The sequence below is a fragment of the Centrocercus urophasianus genome, unplaced genomic scaffold (assembly GCF_019232065.1).
Source record: "Centrocercus urophasianus isolate 14NV4802_14NV808 unplaced genomic scaffold, USGS_Curo_1.0 seq_35, whole genome shotgun sequence".
Lineage (NCBI taxonomy): Eukaryota > Metazoa > Chordata > Aves > Galliformes > Phasianidae > Centrocercus > Centrocercus urophasianus.
This window is the reverse complement of record NW_024884922.1, coordinates 964,815-985,709: the sequence shown is the minus strand read 5'-3', so window position 1 is coordinate 985,709 and position 20,895 is coordinate 964,815. Positions and strand designations below refer to the sequence as shown.

General features: G+C 45.8%; 1 protein-coding gene across 1 annotated transcript in view; it reads right to left on the bottom strand.

Moving 5' to 3' along the window:
- Nucleotides 1-1,933: 1,933 nt before the first annotated feature.
- The window catches only part of NOL6 (nucleolar protein 6), a 34,118-nt gene continuing 15,156 nt past the window's right edge, over nucleotides 1,934-20,895 (bottom strand). Inside the window, exons 22-26 of the mRNA XM_042831210.1 lie at nucleotides 20,380-20,504; nucleotides 20,130-20,219; nucleotides 13,930-14,127; nucleotides 3,522-3,623; nucleotides 1,934-2,317 (exon numbers count right to left, since the gene is read on the bottom strand). Of these exons, the coding sequence (XP_042687144.1) occupies nucleotides 2,168-2,317; nucleotides 3,522-3,623; nucleotides 13,930-14,127; nucleotides 20,130-20,219; nucleotides 20,380-20,504 (665 nt within the window). The 3' untranslated portion in view covers nucleotides 1,934-2,167. The remainder of the gene's footprint in view (nucleotides 2,318-3,521; nucleotides 3,624-13,929; nucleotides 14,128-20,129; nucleotides 20,220-20,379; nucleotides 20,505-20,895) is intronic.

The window sequence follows — 20,895 nt, the reverse complement described above, 5'->3', positions numbered from 1 at the left end:
CCAGGAAAGGAAGGAAGCAGAAATTTCCATTTGGGGCAGAAGGTTTGAAGGAACTCTGCTCCCCTACAAGTGAACATGGTCTACACCACATGCCTTTGGGCCTTAAGGAAAAGCATCAACAGATTCAAAGAGAGTGCCCCAGTTCCAGACTATTCACATCTAAAACATACAGTAAGTGGAAAAGCAAGAGTATAACAGAGCACACAGGGAAGCTAACTTCAGCACACGCAACCAGTGCAACAACTTGAGTGCTGTCCAACTTTTGTTGGCAAACTTACAGGATCACAGTGTCAAACTATACATTTGGAACAAAGGCATACAGGCACAAAAAGTAGAAATAATCTGAGTACTCAGGAAGATTAGCCATTGCTATAGGCAGACTGGGCAATAAAACACGTAGAGGATGATAAAACAAGATAAAGAAGGTTTAGAGATTAGTTATTCACTGCTTCTGAAACCTGTTGAAGTCACTGCCTGGATTATGTTTGCTAATGGATTTGTCATCAGTATCTTAACTACAGGGGTCACAGTAGCAACAGAAAGTGCCACTTTGTTCTCAGATTTGATGCGTGCTTGGTACACTAAGTACTTTGGGTGTTTTCAGTTTAGATGTTCTCACAAAGATCTTGCAGGTATTAGATGTACAAAGGCACTGGAATGGCTGCCAGTGGAGCTGATGGAGTTTCCATCTGTAGTAGTGTTCAAAAGGTGTCTGGATGAGGAGCTATGAGATATGGCTTAGTGCTTGTGGTAGCACTATGGTAGCAATGGTAGTGGGAGGACAGTTGGACTAGATTTCCAACCTTACAATTCTGTGATTCTACGGAAGGTTTTCACCCACAGCCTCTCTCAGCTGCTGGCACAAGGAAGAGAGAAAAATGCTTTTTGGATGCTACACATAAGTATCTAGGTCCCATATGACACACTATGCCACCAAACACTGGGCCAATGGGCGCTAGCTATGCAATATCAGCCCCGTATCCCATTCCCGACATGGCCTGCTTTGAAACGCTTCAGAGAAAGCACTTGGAAAACAAAAAAAAGAAGAAAAAAAAACACCTGCAAGTCTTCCCCACAAAGCTTCAGACTCACTTCTCGTAGCTGGAAAGGCTGGTAGGTCTTGAAAAAACAGATTTAGCATCCCACCCAAATGCTTCTTTATCAAGCAACAACTCTCTACAATTATCAGACTACATGAACACCCACTTGGCTTCCCAAGTTTGATCTATTTTTGGTTTCAGCAATAGCTGCTATCACCAAGTCGGTTTCCTTTACCCTACATTTAACTCATACACGTGAACTGACACATGTGATCGCTCTTCTCTGTTCACTGCATGTGCTACCTAAATCAAAAGAGGCAGATGGGACTAGTTCACTCTCTTATTTATTTTTCCCCATAAGAAGTCCACGTGATAATTTCAGCCAGGGGCTTGGAAGGCACCTCTGGAAATCATCCAGTCCAACACCCCCTGCTCCTCAGGGCTCCACCTGCTTTTCTCCTTCATCAGATACTTATACGTATTGGTAAGATAACCCTGAGCTCTCTTGTCCAGGCCGGACAGTCCCAGTTCATACAGCTTCCTTGTATAACTGACATTTCAACTCCTTTATTATCTTCACTGGAAGCCACCTGCGTGGCTGGAAGCCTTCCCAGGACCCACCCCAGCATTTCCATCTCTTTTTACTGGGGTGCCCAGCACTGGACACAGCACACCAGTTGACTGTCATCAGAGCTGAGTAGAAGGGAATAACCTGCTTAGTTTTTATTGTTGGCTTCTTTAGATTTGCTAGCTATTTGCGCAACAGAAGATGCTATGATCTAGGAAGCTGCCTTCCTATTGCACACTACAGCCAGAATTTTCAGGCCTTGATGTATTCTTACAAACACAGCTATGAACACAGTTTCCTGTTATGAAAAGAAACACTTTCAAAAAACTTATTCCATCTTTATATTTTCTTCAAAATAAAAAGATAATTGCATTCTTAAAAACAATAAAGGTCCCATCACTTTTCTGGACAAGGAAAACCAAGTTAAATACAGTCAGATACACAATTCTGGGATTTGAAAAGCCAAAAGCCTTTCCTGGGACTGTCATATAAAATCAAATGGCTCCAGAGTGAACAAAATCTGCTTCAGGACAAGTCCTTCTCATGCTTCTTAATGGCCTCAGACAGTCCATTTCTCTGTATGCGCTTCCACTCTTTTGACCAGGCCTTCTCCCAAAACCTCAAAGTCCTCCAGAATTGCTTCTATGTTGGGAACACAAACCAGCTCATTGTTCAGAGTTGTCACTGTTCGGCCTTTCATATTGGAGACCTGCAGGGCATAAACAAACATTATACAAATGGCAACACCAGTTCAGAGCTGCTTTGCAACCTTTACAAGCCCTAAACAACTGATGTAAATTGCTCTTCTGCCTTGTTACATACAACCCCCACCACACCTCTTTACCATTTCTTGATACCGTCACTGCTCAGTGCCACTGGAGCTGCAGCGCAAAGACTGCAAGGGAAGAAGAGAAACAACTGCCAGAGCATGATGAAGATGGGAAAAAAAGTACACAGGCACATGGAGAAGCCTGTGTAAACAGGACAGAGAACAGCAAAGGCCAGGCACCAGACCGTGACCAAGGATTAGGAGCTGGCTGGGCTCTGCTCTGTAGCTGGATGTCAAAACCTTGACTTCAAAGAGATTGCCAGCTCCACTAGGATAAGGAAAAAGAAGAAAAAAAAACAAAAAAACACACCTCAGGTCTAACCAAACTATACTCAACACAGATGCCAGCATCTCCTCCTATTATTTCACCACCATGAACAACCAGGTTTCACAACTCCAGCTAGGCTGAATGGCCAATGCCCCCTAGCCATGAAGAGGGGAGATAAATCATCCAGAGACTAACAGCAGAAGAACCTGGGCTGCCAACTCCATACTGTGAATCACTACTCAGTTTCTTTGCGTCTTTCTTTCATAGAAAGCACCGTGAATCACTTCAACATGTCTCACACCTAGTTTAATTACCCTCTAGAGATCACCAACCCACACAGCATGGATGGAATGCATCTCCGTAGATTTACAGGACTTGAGCACTTTAAAGCTGGACTTGATGCCTTAACATCCTGCAGACCAGATATTTCTATTAAGAGACATCCACAACCATGAGAACGGGTCAGCCTGCTACACAGAGCAAACATTTTTAGCAAACAATGCATTGCCCATCTCCCAGAAGGAGACCAGAGAAGAGCACCTGGGACAGTGCATTCTGTTTTGACACAGTGATCACAGTGCTAGGGCTTGTCCAAGAACATAAGTTTGTTCCCCTTTGACTCTGTTGATGATTGTGGGGAAGCTGTGGCCACATCCCTGTCCTGGTTTCACTTTTCCTAAGGCATGGACAGAAGTATTTGTTGTATTTCTAAAATGGCTTTGGGACTGATGAGAATTACACAGTAACTGCAGGAAAAAGCGACTCAAGCTTTCAGGGTATGAAGGCAACGTGCCTTTAGCAGAATCAAAAACTTACCTTAAAAGGCTGAGGCTGAAAGCTCAAAGGTTTCCACAAAACTGCAATCACTTCCCCACCATGCTTGTCATAGAAGAATAAGGCGAGATCACTGAAGGCTTCCTGGGGTGAAAACAAAAAGGTTGTGTCAGCCCACAGAACCTCTGCTTGAGCCAGGACCACGGAGACAACATTTCCAGTGGATTAACAAGAAGAAAAACAGCATAATGACAAAACGTAAATGCCTCCTGTGCCTCTATTCCCTCTGTCTTGATGTTCAGAGCCTCCAAGTTTTGCATGAGGATCTGACTGCTGACTACCTCTTGCTGTCCCAGACGGCCACCACCTCCCATAGGTCTGCAAGAACACTCAGAAAATGGAACCAAACCTAGAAAGTTGGATCACTTTGGCAGAACACATTCTTCATCAGTGTCCCCTTGTCAGCTAGATTTGGCACTATTAAGCCTTCCAGTCCTGAGGTCCAATTGCTGTGTCCGAGACATCACAGTACATCAGATGGTATGGGGCAGGTCCTGTCCAGCAGGCAACCCGGACACACACAGTAAGTTCCACTAGAAGGTCTTTGCTACTAGAAGGCAGCAAAGATATACCCCAGACAAACCAAGGACTTATCACCAAAGGGCAAAATCTAGAGTTCTGCAATCTGTGCAACTAAAGATGGACATCAAAAATCCATCTACAGGACAAATCCCACATGTGCTGTCAACACTAGCAAAGAATAGATCCCAAAGAATATTTAACAGCAGAAACCTGAAGTAATTCAAAGCCCCAAGAGCTGCAAATGTGGCAAGATGGGGGTCTTCCAAGAAACAAGCAATAAGACAAGCCAGAACAGCCTCAAGTTGCATCAGCAGAAGTGCAGATTGTATATTAGATAGAATTTCTTCTCAGAAAGAGTGGCTAGGCATTGAAACAGGTTGTCTAGGGAAGTAGTGGAATCACTACCCCAAGAGGCATTTAAAGAAAAGACAGATGTAATACTTACAGACATGATTTAGTAGGCAATATTGGTAATAGGTAGATGGTTGGACTAAATGATCTTATAGGTCTTTTCTAACCTTAATGATTCTATGATTTCTATGAAAAACAATAGACACTCAATGGAGGCACTGCAGGAACCTGCTCTTCTTGCCCCTGTGTTTCAGTAGCTGTGTCAGTGAGTAACCTGTTATGATGGTGCTCAGTGGGAAAGCTCAGAAAGCCCACAGTCTTGTTTCCCTCTAGCCCACACAGGCTGGATTTCCAGCGCTGCAAAGAGCTAGAGGATGAGCATTACAGCAGAATTAAACAAAACCATTTGAAAGCAGCTTCAAATCCAAAAGGCTTGCTCAACAGCTCAGCACTCAACGTGCTGGTACCTGGAGATACACATCGCAATCACCAAAAAGCTGACCAAAACAGCCACAAATCTTCACACAAATCACACAGAATGGCCTGAGTTGGTAAGGATCTCAAGGATCGCCAAGCTTCAACCCCCTGCCGCAGGCAGTGCCACCAACCTCCCCATTTAATGCTAGACCAGGCTGCCCAGGGCCCCACACAACCTGGCCCTGAACACCTCCAGGGATGAAGCATCCACAATCTCTCTGGGCAGCTTGTTCCAGCACCTCACCACTCTTTCTGTAAAGAACTTCTCCCTGGCATCCAACTTCCCTCCTTCAACTTAAAACCATTTCCCCTTGTCCTGCAGTTATCTCCCCTTTCAAAGAGTTGATTCCCCTCCTGTTTGTAGGCTCCTTGTACTGAAAGGCTGCAATGAGGTCACCCCGCAGCCTTCTTTTCTCCAGGCTGAACAAGCCCAGCTCCCTCAGCTTGTCTTTCCAGACCCCTCACCAGTTTCGCTGCCCTTCTCTGGACACATTCCAGGGCCCCAGTGTCTTTGTTGCAGTGAGGGGACCAAAACTGAACACAGTAGTTGAGGTGCAGCCTCACCGGTGCTGAGTACAGGGAGATGATCACCTCCCTGCTCCTGCTGGCCACACCATTTCCAATGCAGGCCAGGATGCTGTTGGCCCTCTTGGCCACTTAGGCACACTGTTGGTTCACGTTCAGCTGAGCATCAACCAACACCCCCAGGTCCCTTTGCTCTTCAGTCATCCAGCCACTTGTCCCCAAGCCTACAGCGCTGCATGGGGTTGTTGAGGCCAAAGTGCAGCACCCAGCACTTGGCCTTGTTGAACCTCATCCCAGCGATCCCAGCTTAGCCAGATCCCTCTGAAGGGCCTCCCTAACCTTAGGCAGATCAACATCACTCCCAACTTGGTGCCGTTTGCAAACTTACTGAGGGTGCACTCAATGCCCTCGTCTAGGTCATCAATAAAGATATTACACAAGATGGCCCCAGTACCGAGCCCTGGGGGACACCACTTGAAACGGGTCGCCAGCTGGACTTCACACCATTAAGCACTACCTGTCTGGCACGGCCCTCTAGCCAGTTCCTTACCCAAAGAAGGGTATATCTGTCCAGGCCATGGACAGCCAGTTTCCCCAGAAGAATCCTGGGATGTCTCCAGATAACCAGGAGTGCTAGTAGATGGCTGAGAGCAGCTCAGCAATCACTCCCAACAGCTCCCTCAGCAATCTAGCATGAAGCCCATCCAGTCCCGTGGACTTGTGACAGTCCAGATGGAGAAGGAGCTCTCTGTCTCCACCTGAATCATCAGGGGTGTATTCTGCGTAGCATTCCAGACTTCCAGATCAGGGCGTAAAGTGCCTCAAGGATAAGTGACCTGCCTATTAAAGGCAGATGTAAAGAAGGCGTTGAGGACCCCAGCCTTTTCCTTATTCTCAGTGGTCACATTCCCCACTGCATCAAGTAAAGAATGGAAAATATGATGAGGGCAATATGATTAGGTCAGCAGGCTGGGATGATCTAGAGAGCTGCCAGCTCATCCTACTCCACAGGATTTTCATGGAGGCAAAGCTGGTCAGAGCATTAATGACCAAACCAGCATGAAAAACCACTGTCTATAAATACATTGACAATGAGGCAAACCTGCCCTGGTGCTTCTCACCTGAGACTAATGGGCAGTGCTCAACACCTAGTCTGAAAACTCCTTTCCCAGCTGGCAAATTCCTAGTTATGGCAAAAAGCAATGGCAAGAGGGAAGGAAAGCGCAGCAAAAGCAAATCACTGGGCACAAAGACTGCCATCATGAAGGTTTCTTCATCAGAGGGGACCAGAGCATGTGAGAGCCTTAAAAAGGACCATTAATCTACCATGTGAGGTCTCAAGTGCCACATGTTGCTATGAGAAAGATGTTTTTACAAGCATATCTTGTTGGACAGAAGCCAGGAGCACTTGCAGGAAGGGAGCCCTCCCAGGCTCAGCTCATTTCCCGGTAAAACTGTTCCTCTGCCTGATGCTCAGCACCTTTCATATAAACAGGAGGGAGCAGAGGACAGACATGAGAACAATTCAAAACCCCAGCAGAAAGCAAGCTCCTGCACTTCTGTCACTGACAGCACTGTCCACAAGACAGTACTTCAAGTCAGCTTCACCAAACTGCAGAGATGCAACTGAACTTCTGGAAAACTGCAGCATTAAGATCTGGTGTATTAGTCAACAAGTCAACACATTTCTGTTTGTTCAGAGGCTTGAGGAATAAAAGCAAACAGAATTCGCTTCTTTTCCATTTCCCATGCTCTATGCCTGGTGCCACTAAGCTTGCTTCTGCTTCCAAACACCTTTCTCAAGCGAAAGTTAAAAAAAAAAAAAAAAAAAATCCAAACAAAACAGCCAGAAAATGGTAGGGAACACATCTAAACCCATGGTTCCTTCCCAAGCTGCTCTATCTTCGGTTACAGTTCAGTTTTAATGGCCCTGCTTAGAGAGATCCCTACCATCAAACCCTACAGCCAGTTTCCTACTTGCAGAGGTAAGAAGGAGCCTCACCATCTGGGAAAAGGCAAGCAGTGCCTAGAAGATTAAACTCCCTGCAGTCTGCAGGGAGCTACCTGGGCAGAAGGACTGAAGGGACAAAGAAAGGTGGCGAGTAAAACAATATCCCCACCTAAAATGGGATTACTGAATTTAGCCTTTCAGGCTGAAGCATGGATTTTACAATGAGTTAAGAACTTATACCAGTTAAGCAGCTACATTACTGTTGTTTAGAGGCGAGTGGGCTTTTTTTTTTCCAGCTAATCATTTATCCATTCATTTTTTCACTGTTCCTACTTAAACCTGGAAATTGAGCTCTTATTGCACCACATCTGTTACAAGAACAGGAACTGTCTGGAGAGACCTCAGAAATGGGTCTGGCTGTTCTTGTTGGTGCAAGACAATTCTAAAAGCAAACATATTCATCAACATTTCCTCAGGGCTCAGGACATTTTAAGTGCTCTCAATCAGACACCTGACAGTATAAAACTATTAAAAGTTACTTACTTCCAGCAAACAACCACACACGTGGTTAACACTTACAAGTTCTTGGTTTATTCAGCCCATCCAAACTGTTCTACCTCTTACTGGCTCACCAGAGCCACACAAGAATCCTGCTACTAAGGATTCATTTCAGTGAAAAACTAGTATGATAAGAAAGGAGGGGAAAATAAACCACCAAGAAAAAAAAAGGTAAAGAAAGTGAGAAAAGCAACCCTACACCTATGATCTCCTAGTTCTGTCAGTAAATACGCCTTGTCCAACAATACATGAGACAGAAGTCTTCAGCTTTTTTTCTAAGGCATGAAGTAAGGCATTACCAAGACAGAAATGCAAGCAGAACTACCTCCTGATCTCACCCAAGCAGCAGAGGAGTAGATGCTTCAATACACATCTGCACACTCATGTGCACACACTTCTGACTACAGGCACTGTGGTAAGGCTGATAGCTGCTTTGCAGCTGTAGAAGCAGAGAATTTCCTGCCACCTCTGCCCCTTTGAGGGCAGACATTCAAACACAAAGATTTACTCCATGCCATAAAAGCCAACAGAGCTTTTAAATTTTGCCCTTGCTCTTTGGAAAGACACTATGGAAGGAATCATGCTTGTCAGTCAAAACAGTAAGGGAGCAGTCTGACCTGAAATGATTTCACTGGTTCCAGCTACATCCCATAGCCACAGCTTCTACACTGTACGCAACGCAGAGCTTCTAACATCATTAATTCATTCCTAACAAGCACTAGCAAGATATACATTCCTACACTGTGGGAGGAATAAAGGAAAGGACTGTAAGTCTTCCAAACAGGTCTTGTCTGAAGACGTTAGAAGTACAAAACATTGCCTTAGAGGAAAGGATGTTTACTGTAAAGCAGGAAATATACTCCTGCTCATCCATGCAGAAAAAGATCTCCTCTACACAAGACGGGCAGCTCCTTTGCCATGAGCTCTTTGACAGGCAGGTGCAGCCACAGCAAGCTAAATCTCAATGAAAGAGTGCTTCGCATCCACTGATCTCCTAACACCAATGACCTGGTAAAAAGAGAAAAAACAATTATTTTAACAGCTACGCAGGTACAGAGACTGACAGGGCTCAAGCAGCTTCATCCGGCTTTCCTGTTGATGACAGAACAGCTCGGGATCTTTGTGAGACAGTAACAGACTTTGGATTTGTGAGCTCCCAAAAGCATGCAGACGTGCTAACTGCATCCACAAACTCGCTGGATGCAGGCAGAAAGATTTTATCTTGAAGAACAGAGGACATCCAAGCCATCCTTGAGCAAGAGCTGTGCTTACTGATTCTTCCTATACTACATCTCTAGCAAACTCAGCAGACACAGAGGCAACTCACAGTTCTGCAGCTTGACAGCAGCCACGACAAACCTACAGTCACAACAGGGGGAACATTGGCTGAGTCACCTAAAAACATAATTTTGCTGGAGAATCCCTGTCAGAACATGACTGTAGGTGTTTGATCACCAAACCTGTCCAGACTATGGGCACTGGGTAGTCTGGTTATGGGACAAAGTTCCAGGGAAAGCCTCTTTGTGGGATGTTTGACACCTGCTTTCCTTCAAAAGCAAGTCTGCAGAGCCTTCTCATCTGGACCAACTTCCAGAACAGATCACCTTTTCCATTACATCTGCCTTGGAATTTAAGCATTCGCTATCTGAACGCCATGACAGGACTTTCATCTTTACTCAGAGTCTCTCAGGCATGAGTGCAACTTGATCAGACCATCTCCTGTAGCTCATCTTCTTGAAGAAGAACGAATTGAAGCAGTCAGGGTTTAACGCCTCCCCTCCTTTTATTTCTTCCTCTTAGACTGCTTGGGAAAAGTATGCAGCAATCCAGCTCCAGAGCACTCCTCTTTAGCCTATCCCTTTGATGTGAGAAAAACGGGGCACCTGTGGTGTGCAAACAGAGAGGGCAGACATGGGTCTCCTGGTTACTGGAGAAAGGATGCTGCTTCCTCCTTGCTCCTTTCAGCTTAACGTGTCCAGGCATTTGAAAACCTTTCCATGTGGCTCTCTGAAAAGGACAGATGTTTCTTTTCCACCCATAAAAGAGAACACAATCCCATAGAATTGCTGCATAGCAAATATCTCCCTCTGTTGTTATAAAACCACTACAGCTACGCTGTCAGACACTACTAAACCCCATTGCTCAATTCTGTGGTTTGTGCTATTAAGGCAAAGCAAATTACTCTGAGGCAAAGCCAGCCACTTCTGTGTCCAAATGCTTTCTCACCCAAGTCCCTTGTAAAGATTCACTGTTGTCACTGAGCTGTTCTCACAACCCTTTTCAGTATCTGCATCTTGCTGCATTCATATCAGCCCCAGGGCTCCCAGCCTCCAGGAGAAGGAGAAGCTCAACTGCTTTGAGCAGTAAAAAACAGGGAAGGAAAAACACAAGAAAAAACACAAAGCTATGACAAAGGCCTTGCTTCTAAGCAACATCAGGACCCTGAGACATGGGGCTGGATGATTTCTGACAGGGGAGTGTCTACCAGCTGCTCCCCATCAGCTGCCTGTTGGTGTCTGCACAGAGCAAAATCAGCTTTTGGAGCACTCTGACACAGATAAGCACAGCTGAGTAATCTGAGAGCAAAGGTGTCCAACAACTCCTTCATGTGCAGCTGTTACCTTTGAATTTTCCAGAAAAAATACCAGTTTGCCCAGACAGAGATATTCATCAGCCTGATCAGGTCTGCCTGCTGCTGACCTGGATGCTACAGGAGCAAAGTGAACTGGTATTGCAGGATACCTCCACTAAAATGGCCACAGAGAAACACAGCCTGGTATTCTGCAAAATCAGTGACCAATTCCTGCTCTGTTCCTCCCAAGCACTCTCAAGCTAAAGACAAGAGAATGCATGCTCCTTTTTGGGAATCAAACACTTCTTCCAGTAATGCAACATAACTGTAGCTTTTATCCATGTTTCTTCACTGGGATGTTAGTACATTAGGGCCAGCTATAATTTGCAATCGAAAAAATCAAGCCCTACTCCAAGCCCTACTGTTATCACCTGTATAGGTAATAAAAGGCAGTAAAAATTCACTGTTTGGGTGCCATATTTGACTGGTTCAACTAAGTAGTTTTGTTTTTAACAGGATAATTAAAACTGCTTTCCAAGGAAGTTTTTTCTGCACTTTTCTCTTTCTGGAACCATTACTGACACCTCCTTGAAGACAGCAGGTTGACTAGAAGCACAGAAGCACTGTAACACACCCTGACAAGTTTTCTGACAAGTCTCTTTGTAAAGCCAGATTTGCTGCAAGCCTATTAAAATCCCCCTCAAGGAGCCTGCTTTCCTCATCAGCTTTTCCAGTAGTTACCAATTCCTCTCTAAGTAAGATGTCAGCCTCCTGCCAGGTTTCCATAACAGTCACTTAGCCCTGGACCTCTCCGAAGATGCAGTAGCTCTGGCCCTGTGCACCTGGGCAGCTGCTGAAAGACTCCACTCAACTCTAACACTTTGAGTACGGGATGGAGACAGATGTCAGGATTAAGAAACTTTACCTTCTACCCAGATTCATGCCTCCTTGTCCAAGTTTCACGGTGGTAAGGGAAACTAATTACATGGAGAACAAAAAGGGGAGCCTGGACTGATACTGAGATATTCTCAGATCCAGACATTGGTAGTGGGTGAAATAACAAACAGCTCCCAGTCACTGGGCTTCCTGCTCCATTTCAGAAGTAGTGTACAAAATATTTCTTCCTCTTCTTGTATATCCCGGACCCCAAGAAATCCCCCAGCAGTCTCTACAATCTGAGCTTCCCAACCACCTTCCTTCTTGTAGGCAAGAGACTTCCTATCCAGCTCTGGACACCTGCTTTCCTTTCTCCTCCACATCATTCCACAGAAACAAGCAGTGCCACTTGCAGGGACATTAACGGACAATTATGATGTTTTCCTCAACTTAAAGACACCTTGATTACATTCCTGTCTTTTCCCTCCCCCCTCCCAGACAGCCTCAGTCTGCTGTGGGTAACAGTATGCACACTGTTGTGTCTGACAGTTCTAGTGAAGCCAAAACATACTCACATGGACAGGGCAGAAATCGGTACACAATATGGTTGGCCGACAGCATGGGAGGTAAAGAGGCTGTGCCCAGAGTGAGGAAACCTACAAAGAATCCTTTCCAGTTTTCTCTGGTCATCTCCTAAGCTATCTGATTTAAGGCAAAGAGGGAGTTTGCATGAGAAGGGCCCAGCATTCTCCAACTTCAACAGGAGTTTAAAGTGAAGCAGCTCTGCAGCTTCCTTTTTTGGACCTGCAGGCCTTTCCTGCCACCTCTTTCTGCAGCTGCTGCCACCATCAAACCTGGTAGCAGCAGCAGTGAAACATGCAGTGGCTGTGCAGCATGAGGCAGCCTGGAACAAGCAAATGCCGAACCCTGCAGGTCCAGAAAAATTACAACAGTACCCAAGATCTGTTCTCTTTTGTGGGCACACTTCCTGCTCTGACATGAGCGTGGAGAGAAACTGATACAGAATCTTCAGGCAAGTAAAGCACATGGGAAGGCAGACAAAGCCCTCCCAGCAGCACATGGGAAGGCAGACAAAGCCCTCCCAGCAGCACATGGGAAGGCAGACAAAGCCCTCCCAGCGTGTTAGCTCGGAGAGGGGCAAGAGCCCCTGTAAACCCTCAAACCTGCCAGGAGCTGCAAGAGCACAGCTCAAGTCCGCGGGGCTGACAGACCTAGTTTTGCCTTGCAAAAAGCCACCCCCAGAAAAGTACAGCCCAGTTGTTGTGATGAATTTCAGGAAGCAATGTGCACTGCAAGAAAGGAAATCCTAATTAGATACTAAGAAACAAATTTACAGAACACTGCTGACTAAATATTGGAACAAAAAACTCACGGGAGTGGGAAATTTCCAGACATGGAGATATTCAGCACTCAACAGGACTAGGCTTCCCTGATGGCAAAGCTCAATCTGCTTTCGGTGGGAAACAGGACTGGAGACCTCTGCAGTACCTTCCTGCCAGAATAGCTTATGGTTCTTGTGTTCTAATGCTGCTTAAAACACTCACAACACTGTCATAGGAGACAACAGCAGTTGAAAGTCTAGACAACTTTTGAATCACAGCCTCACCTATCCACATGTTAACACTCAGCTCTGCAAGTAAAGAAATAAATGCCAAAAAGCCACAGGGTGTACATTTGCAGAGCACTGGCTTGGAGATCACCACTGTTACTCAGCATCTTGCACATCTGTTGTGGCCATGTGGTAGAAAAGTGCTGGATTGATGACTTTCAGACACAGATGTTCTCAGTTTACTCCTTTCACCAACTTCCTCTGCCATCACACACATAACGAAGCCTGGACAAAGCAACCTGTGATCAGTATTCACCCTCTATGGTTCATGCAACCACTGGATTTACAGCAGTAGGCTTACTGTTACCATACCACGATTATCTATGGCAGACACTGCCTTGTACATCACTCTAGAAAACATGGCTAGTTCTGTCTGCAGTGCACTCCAGCTGGAGCAAGAAGCCAGCAAGAATCAATAAATTGAATAGAAAGAAATGGCTTACAAGATACTTATGCACTGAAATTTCATATTCTTCAAAAAAGCTCCAGATGCCTTACATCCAAAGTCATTCTCACAGCAGTAACACTCCTATTTCTAAGGAACAAGTGATACACTCACCAGGTTTTCTGATGAAGAACTGATTGCAGTGTATAAAGAGTAACCATCACAAGCAAAATACAAAGAATCATGAAATGGTATTGTTTGGAAAGAACCTTAAAGTCACCATGGCTAATGACACCTTCCACTGACCAGGTTTCCCAAAGCCCCACCCAACCCTGCCCAGAAGACCTCCAGGGATGGGGCACCCACAGTTTCTCTGTGCAGCCTGTGCCAGCACCTCACCAACCTCTGTGTAAAGAACTTCTTCCTAGTGTCTGATTTAGTCTAGCCTCACCGGAAAGGGCAGGCAATGCCCTAATGCCCTAAACTGCAAAACACAGCTCTCCCTTAGGCAGCCCATGTACAGTCCTAAGGAGCTATGCTTACTCTCAGGTCCTGGAGGTAGCACTGTACAGGGTCATAATCCACCACAGGAAAGAGGACCCTTGCTCCAGCACTGTTCTTCACCACTCCCCGGGAAAATGACTTCACTGGCCGGTCCACACTCTCCAGATGTCGAGGGATCTGATTTGAGTTCAAATGGATGAGGACATCATAGAGGTCCAAAGGAGGGCGGAAGACAATCTGCAGGAAAAAAAAAAAAAAAAAAGACCAGTGCCACTTAATAGAGGACACAAGCAAGCAGGAGCAATGAGAGAGATGTGCCAAGTTATTGTTTGTATTTTATTCCCTTCTCCCTAGAAAGCAGTAAAGTCAAAGCTGAGTTTTTGCAAGAGCATGTCAGAAGATTGCCAAAACATCCTCAAGAAAACATGTCTGTAGTGGACTGATGTGGAGCTCCAATCCAGGCTAAAACACATCCCTGTCCCAGCACAAGCTCTGCTTACACCAGACGGATGTGACCTTCACTCCCCTACACCCCATGCATAATCAAGACACGGTCAATAGAAAGGCAGTATCACCTACAGCCCTCTCCTGGTATACAGGCTGAATGTTTCTTGGACCAGAAAAACACGCTGGGAAGGTTTCACTTTACTCCTGCAGTTCAGCTGTCCAGCAAGCTAAACCCTTTAACAAGGGAGCTGCTCCCTACCCACACCAGACATTTAGACAGAAGGGCTACAGCTTCTACTCCACCAGTCTCCCAGATCTGCAGAAAGAGGTAACCACTATCCCAGGATTACAGGACAGTCCCTAGAGAAGAACGTTCCAAAAGGCCAAGCTGGTCCTCTTCAGTTCTGACCCAAGTCTCCAGGAAAATCACATGAGAGCACAACAGTGGAGTAGGAAATTCAACAAGCTAAAAAAGGTAACCACATTGATGCAGTTTCCCAAAATAAGAGAAGGGAACCGAAAGGATTACAGGAACCAAGCTAAACTTCAGAGGACATAAAGAGACACCTAACAACAGGACAGTCCCATCTGTCCAACAGGCATCACCCCAAATGGCAGTAGCATCTTCCAGCAAGTAAAGAGAGGATGAGAACACGAGCCCTGCTAATAGAAGAGAGCAATTCCAGAAACAAATATTTGGATAGAAGGAATGTGGAATTCTATATACAGCTGTATTAAAACAGAAATCTTAAAATTATCTGTAAATTTTCATAGAAATGATGTGGGGACATGGACAGAGCCACTAGACATTGCTCAGCATGAGTTGGTTTCTAGCCAGGCTGGAGAACACACACAAAGAACACTGACCAGCACCAAATCTCAATGGTGGCCCACCAAGAGTTGCTCTCTCACTCTTTTTAAGTCTGTAGCTTTACTGCATTCCTTGTGAAAGCAAAGAAATGGAGCTCACAAACCCATTTCTGCATCCATGTGAAAACTGGCACATCCTCAAGTGACCCAAACATAAGGGGCAAAAAATAAAATAAAAATAAAATTCAAAAGCCTTGGAGGACCCCATTAGACATATAAGAAACATCTCCAAGTTGCCTTGGAAAGTCTTCTCCCCCTGTCCCAGGCTCACGCTTTGCTTAAAAACAGATTAGCAGCTCTGGAAATCCCAAGTTATCCCCAGGGAACGTGACAGGCCTGGGTGGACAGTGGTACGGACTAGAGAGATAAGGAGGCATTTCACTGCAGTGGCCAAGAGGAAGGGAACGGGATTAAAATCTGAGGACGCCAAGTCAAGGATTGGGGAGAATGCTATGGTCAGGCAACAGGCTGTTTCAGGAACCAAAGCCCTACAAACCCAGCTCAAATACATAGCTTTGGTCTCATCTCTCTGCTGTAACTGTGTAATTGTGAACCAGGCATTTCTCACACACACAGCCAAGTCCATACATACTCCTCCCCGCAGCGGGGTTCAGACATCAAGTCTGAAGTCCTGACAAAGACCAGACCCTGGGGCAACTCAGCCTCATCTCACCACAACGCAGTTGTAATGTGAGGTCAACTGCAAAAAGCTGGCACCCGAGTAAGAGTTTTACACCACACCAGCAGCTGCAGTGACATCTCCTCCCTAACTCTGGGTTGTTTCTCTTCCTTACCTCGGCTGAGTCAAAGGCTCCTGACAAGCAGTGGGTGGCTGGAACAAATGGGGCCCAGAGAACTAAGAAAACACTCCTGAAGCCTTTTCCAGAACCACTTCCCAACCTCCAAACAAATGATGCTTTAAAAGGGAAATTCATCCCAACAGCAGCACTGCTTTGCTCCACCATACATGAAATTACCTAAGTTAATCTGCTATTTTCAGCTCCAGTGCCTATGAGCAGTCACAAAACAAAGCAATGAGTTCAGAAAAAAATAAATAAGTTTCTTTACAGCTCGGTAACAGACAATGCTCCCACTTCAGGTAAATTTCACCCCAGTAGTATTTCAAGCAAAGGACAAAGCAGAAGTGAAAGCAGTATCAGAAAGTCCATTACTCACTGCTTAAGCAGAAGAAAAGCCGTTCTAAACCAAGTACCTCTAATGTCCAGATACTTTTTGGCTCTCCAAGTCCTCTCAGCTTTAACTGCCTACTACTTAGTACACCAAGACAAGCTGCCATCCAAGACTGACTTTATCTCTTTTCAATGAAGAAATAAACAAATCTTAATCTCCCATACCCATTTGAGTAATGGATTGAAAACAAAAAATCATGTTTAAAAAAAAAAAAAAAATCAGTGAGACAGCAAATAGGGATAAAATAAATACAGCCATTCTCCAGTGCTCAAACTACAATGAAGCCTTCTGAGAATGTACTAGCAAAATCTCACCAGCCTGGGACAGACTTGAGCACACAAGTCAAAGTTGCACAGCTATGCCGAGGCAGTCTCAGAGGTAGTTTCCCCCATGGAGATGTGACCAGTTCGGCACACAAACATCATGTGCTTGCTCACACCCACGACAACCAGAGAAAACAAAAAGCTTCAGGGTAAGTAAGTTTGGATTAAACATCATCAGTTAGGACAGAGCTGCTGTGCACAAGCAAGTCTGCCAGAAGCCAAGGCACCAGCCTCTGTGCTCCCGCCATCACTGCTTTTTGTCCCAACACAAGTGCATGTGGCACAGAGTGAATCCCACCAAATGCTTCTCAACTATCATCACTAGAAGACCAATTTTTTTTTTTTTATAATTATTATTTTTTTTTTTTTTTTATATAGTGACCAATCTATTTCCTTTCTCAGACTATGATTGCAGCTCAGCTTACCACAGACCAGACTCCTATTCTGGAGCAGAAGAGCTGGCAGCTACAGAGGATCTAACAAAGGGAGTTGAAATGGCTGCAGCTTCCTTGATCAACAACAGCACCTCTGACTCACAGGCACAGAAGATGCCTCTTTATCCTCGGCAGTTTAACTAGGCATGAAGCATTATAGTTCAGATACTTTTTTTCTTTAAAGTAACTTTTCAGACATATGGCTACAGATAGCAGAGGGAAGGTGGAATACATTTGCTCATTCTTCCAGGTCAGTCCCCTACACACAAGCTCACAGATGAAGAGTGAGGAAGCTTTCTGGGTTTTGTCATTTGATTCACTTCACAAAGCCAGTTTGCAGATCACTTTTCTTCCCAAGCAAGCAGCTCAAGAAAAGAGCAAGTAACCTCATCTCATAGAGTGATTCAGTGATTTTACCATCGCAGCAGCACAAGTCTGTGGCAGAGCCAGAAACTGATCCTAATTACCCCCAAGCTCAGCCTCCCAAAAGACATTTTTCTTCCTCAAGCCTTTCATCTCTTCTCAGGAACTGGTAACTCAACCTCGGCCAAAAGCAGATCCTACAAATACCAGGGTTCAAAACACCCTGCTGACATCCTAAATAGAAGAAAATAAGCGTGAAGCCCAAAGTATCACTGTCATGGTCAGACACTGGGCAACAGCATCATCAACTGGAAACACTACATTGGGTAAGATCACTTACCAGCAAGTCCAAAACCTCTTTTCTTCCCTCACTAGCATCATCACTCATACATGCATTTTCTAAAGTACAGGGAGTGTCGAAGGTAAACTCATCCTTCAAAAGGCATCAGGAGCCAGCAGGTTTGTTTCCTTCAGTAATAAGTAACAATGCAAGGAACAGAAAGCTACTAGCACGGGCTTCCCCTCAAGGGGCTGTTCAGAGACACCCACCCCTGCCCTAGGATCAGGTCTAAAATAGATATCCAAAGCCCATAATGATACACAAGAGTGGCCAAAGTGTTACAGCTAGCCACAATGCTAATTCCAGATGACAAAGAGAAGGATTCAGGCAAATCTCAGCGGAAAGCAGCATATGGGTGAATATAAGTCCCCTCTCTGCTGCTTCCTATTTTAATTATTGCGGGAAACATCTCTACTGAGTCTGCAACCCACCCCTGTGACCTCGGCCCTGACCTTTCTTGAGGCCTTGTACTGAGTCTTCAGCTTAAGTACAAGCTGTCTCCCACAGAACAAATCAACTGCAAATTGTGGCCCTTCTACCCAGACATCCAGGAGCACAAAAAGATCCCATCACCACCTTGCCTGGGAGCAAAGTGGCAGGTAGCTGCAAATTCACACCAAAGGCAGCCAATAATCACCCCATAACACAACATCCTGGATCCCTTTCAATCTGGAATTTGTCTGGCCATGGATCAGAAAGGAAGAGTAGTTACCGGCTATTCTGCCCGTTATCATCTTCCTCTTCCTCCATCCCACAGAGACCTCCCAACAGAAGGGGATGTAGTGGTTACTTGGCTATGGGAAGGTGCAAAATCTGTATGCAAGGCCCATGCACATGCCTTGCTCCACACATCTCTTCACTAGGAAGCAGCATACCTCTCGGATGCAAGGAATGAATCTGTATGCTGAGGCAGGCCCCCTGCCTCTTTCCTCATTCCTCTATGCCAAAATACCCTCATCCCTTCTGAGCAGTATCAGGTTCAGTTCTCAGCACCCAAGCGTATGGCAGGAATTATAAGAAAAAAATATAGCAGAAGAGAGGAAGATGTAACACCAAGCACTGCTACATATGAAAGTCTTCTCCTCCTAATTGCATCAACCTCCCCCATATCATTCTCATAATCCTCTGAGGAAAATGCCAACTGCAACAGCACTGCGCCCAGGAGAGGAGATATAACAATCACAGCCATTCACAGTTCCTGGCCATCACATGTCACTCTTAAACACGAACAGTGCTGCCAAAAACAGCAGCACTTGGCACAGCAGCCCTTCACTCCTCAGATCCACCAGTCTAGATCTCAGCTCAGCTGCGCTGCTCTGTGGCTTTATAGGCAGCCCCAAGCAAAATCAAGGGTTCTCACAGTGCTAGATGCTGCACTGAAAAATGTGTTTTGACAAATATTACGCAGTGTATGCTGGAGACCTAAAAGCAGGAGATAGGTATCTCAGAGCACATGTTTTATGGAATACTAAAACCAGCGTTTGCGAGGTGACTGACCTGGTCATGAGACAGGCTACAAAGCCAGCACTGAAAACATCCACACCACAGATCAGAAGAGGACACCAACACAGACCAGAGGATTTTGCTCATGGTCCTGAGAGACAAGGAAAGAAACCCCTATTCCCATATTTCAACTTGATCTCTACATAGCAAAGACGCAATGACTTGGATTTTAATTCTGCTGAAGGACCATGGTTCAGCTACACAGGAGACCATACAGAGTTGAGCCCTCACTTCTCAGCCAGGTATTTCATGCATCTTTCTTTTTAAACCAGTTTAGGTAAACATCTTGTTCCTCCAGCCTTCTCTAACCTTTTTCAAACAAGCAGAAAACCCACCATTCTTCTCACCAGTTTCTAACTGTAGCTGCTTCACTGCAAATGCTCACTGTCGAGACAACAACAAGGTCACCCAAAACTAAATACCATCAGAAGAAGTCCTGCAATAGCATTTGTCACTGAGCTCAGTTCAGATTAAACTAGAAGGGCTGAGGAGAGGCTTCTGATGTCTGCAAAGTCACAGGGCAAGCAGGGAGCCAGGATGAGCTGTTCTTCCACTGCAGGAGATGTGAAGAGAGAGAGGATTTGTAAAATTGCAACTGGGCAGAAGTTTTGGAGCTCAGGTTGCGCACACTGTCTGCACATGGGGTCAGGACTGGTTGGGCAGCCTCCAGCTTCCATCTGGATGGCAGGAGCTCCTACATGACCAGCTCCTCTCCCAGTCTGCTTTGCCAGAACCTGGAAACCCTCATGTTGTGCCCTAAGGGATTACCTTCACATCCTGGCTGCTGAGGGGATCCATGAGCTGCTCCTCCAGGGCCCGGACAGACTCTGAGGCCAACACAAGAAGGCGCTGCAGGATCTGTGGAGGAAAGAGAGCTGTAGGGTGAAACTCACGACGCCTTGGACATAGCAGGAATCCCACTTACCCACTGGTCTGGGGGAGCTCACCAGCACTGAGAGTATAGAAACACCCCCAGGCAGCAGGCACTGCAGTGCACAGACAGGAGGCCCCAGCTCACCTGTGCTGAGGGTCGCTCCTGGGTCCATACTGAGTTCCACTTGTCTTTGGGGGTGGCGATGAACATGACAGGAAGGCGAGAGCGAGCAGCCACAAACTTGTTCTTGATCTCCGTGCAGTCAGCATCTAGAAAGGGCAGGCAGATGGGTGAGATGCTCCACTGAGATGTCAAGACCAGCATTAGAAACTACCTTTTGCCCTTTCCCACGGAGCCTCAGCTGAAGCATGGCCTTGGCACTGCTCTGCTGGTATGGCCATATGAAGCTGGATGATGCTGGAGCAAGGACTGACTGCTGGATTTGCTAGGAAAGCAGCCAGTAGCACCTACCAAACACTGAAGGACACACCTCTGCAGCAAAGCAGCAACACCAGCAAACGTTGCAAGCATCTGAGAGAGAAGCCAAGTAAGTAGGTCTGGGCTTGCTCTGCTGTCTACAAGTATCTAGGGATATCCAGGGAGATGGGAAGCAAATGGATAGGGCCAGGCTCTTCTCAGTGGTATACAGCAACAAGACAA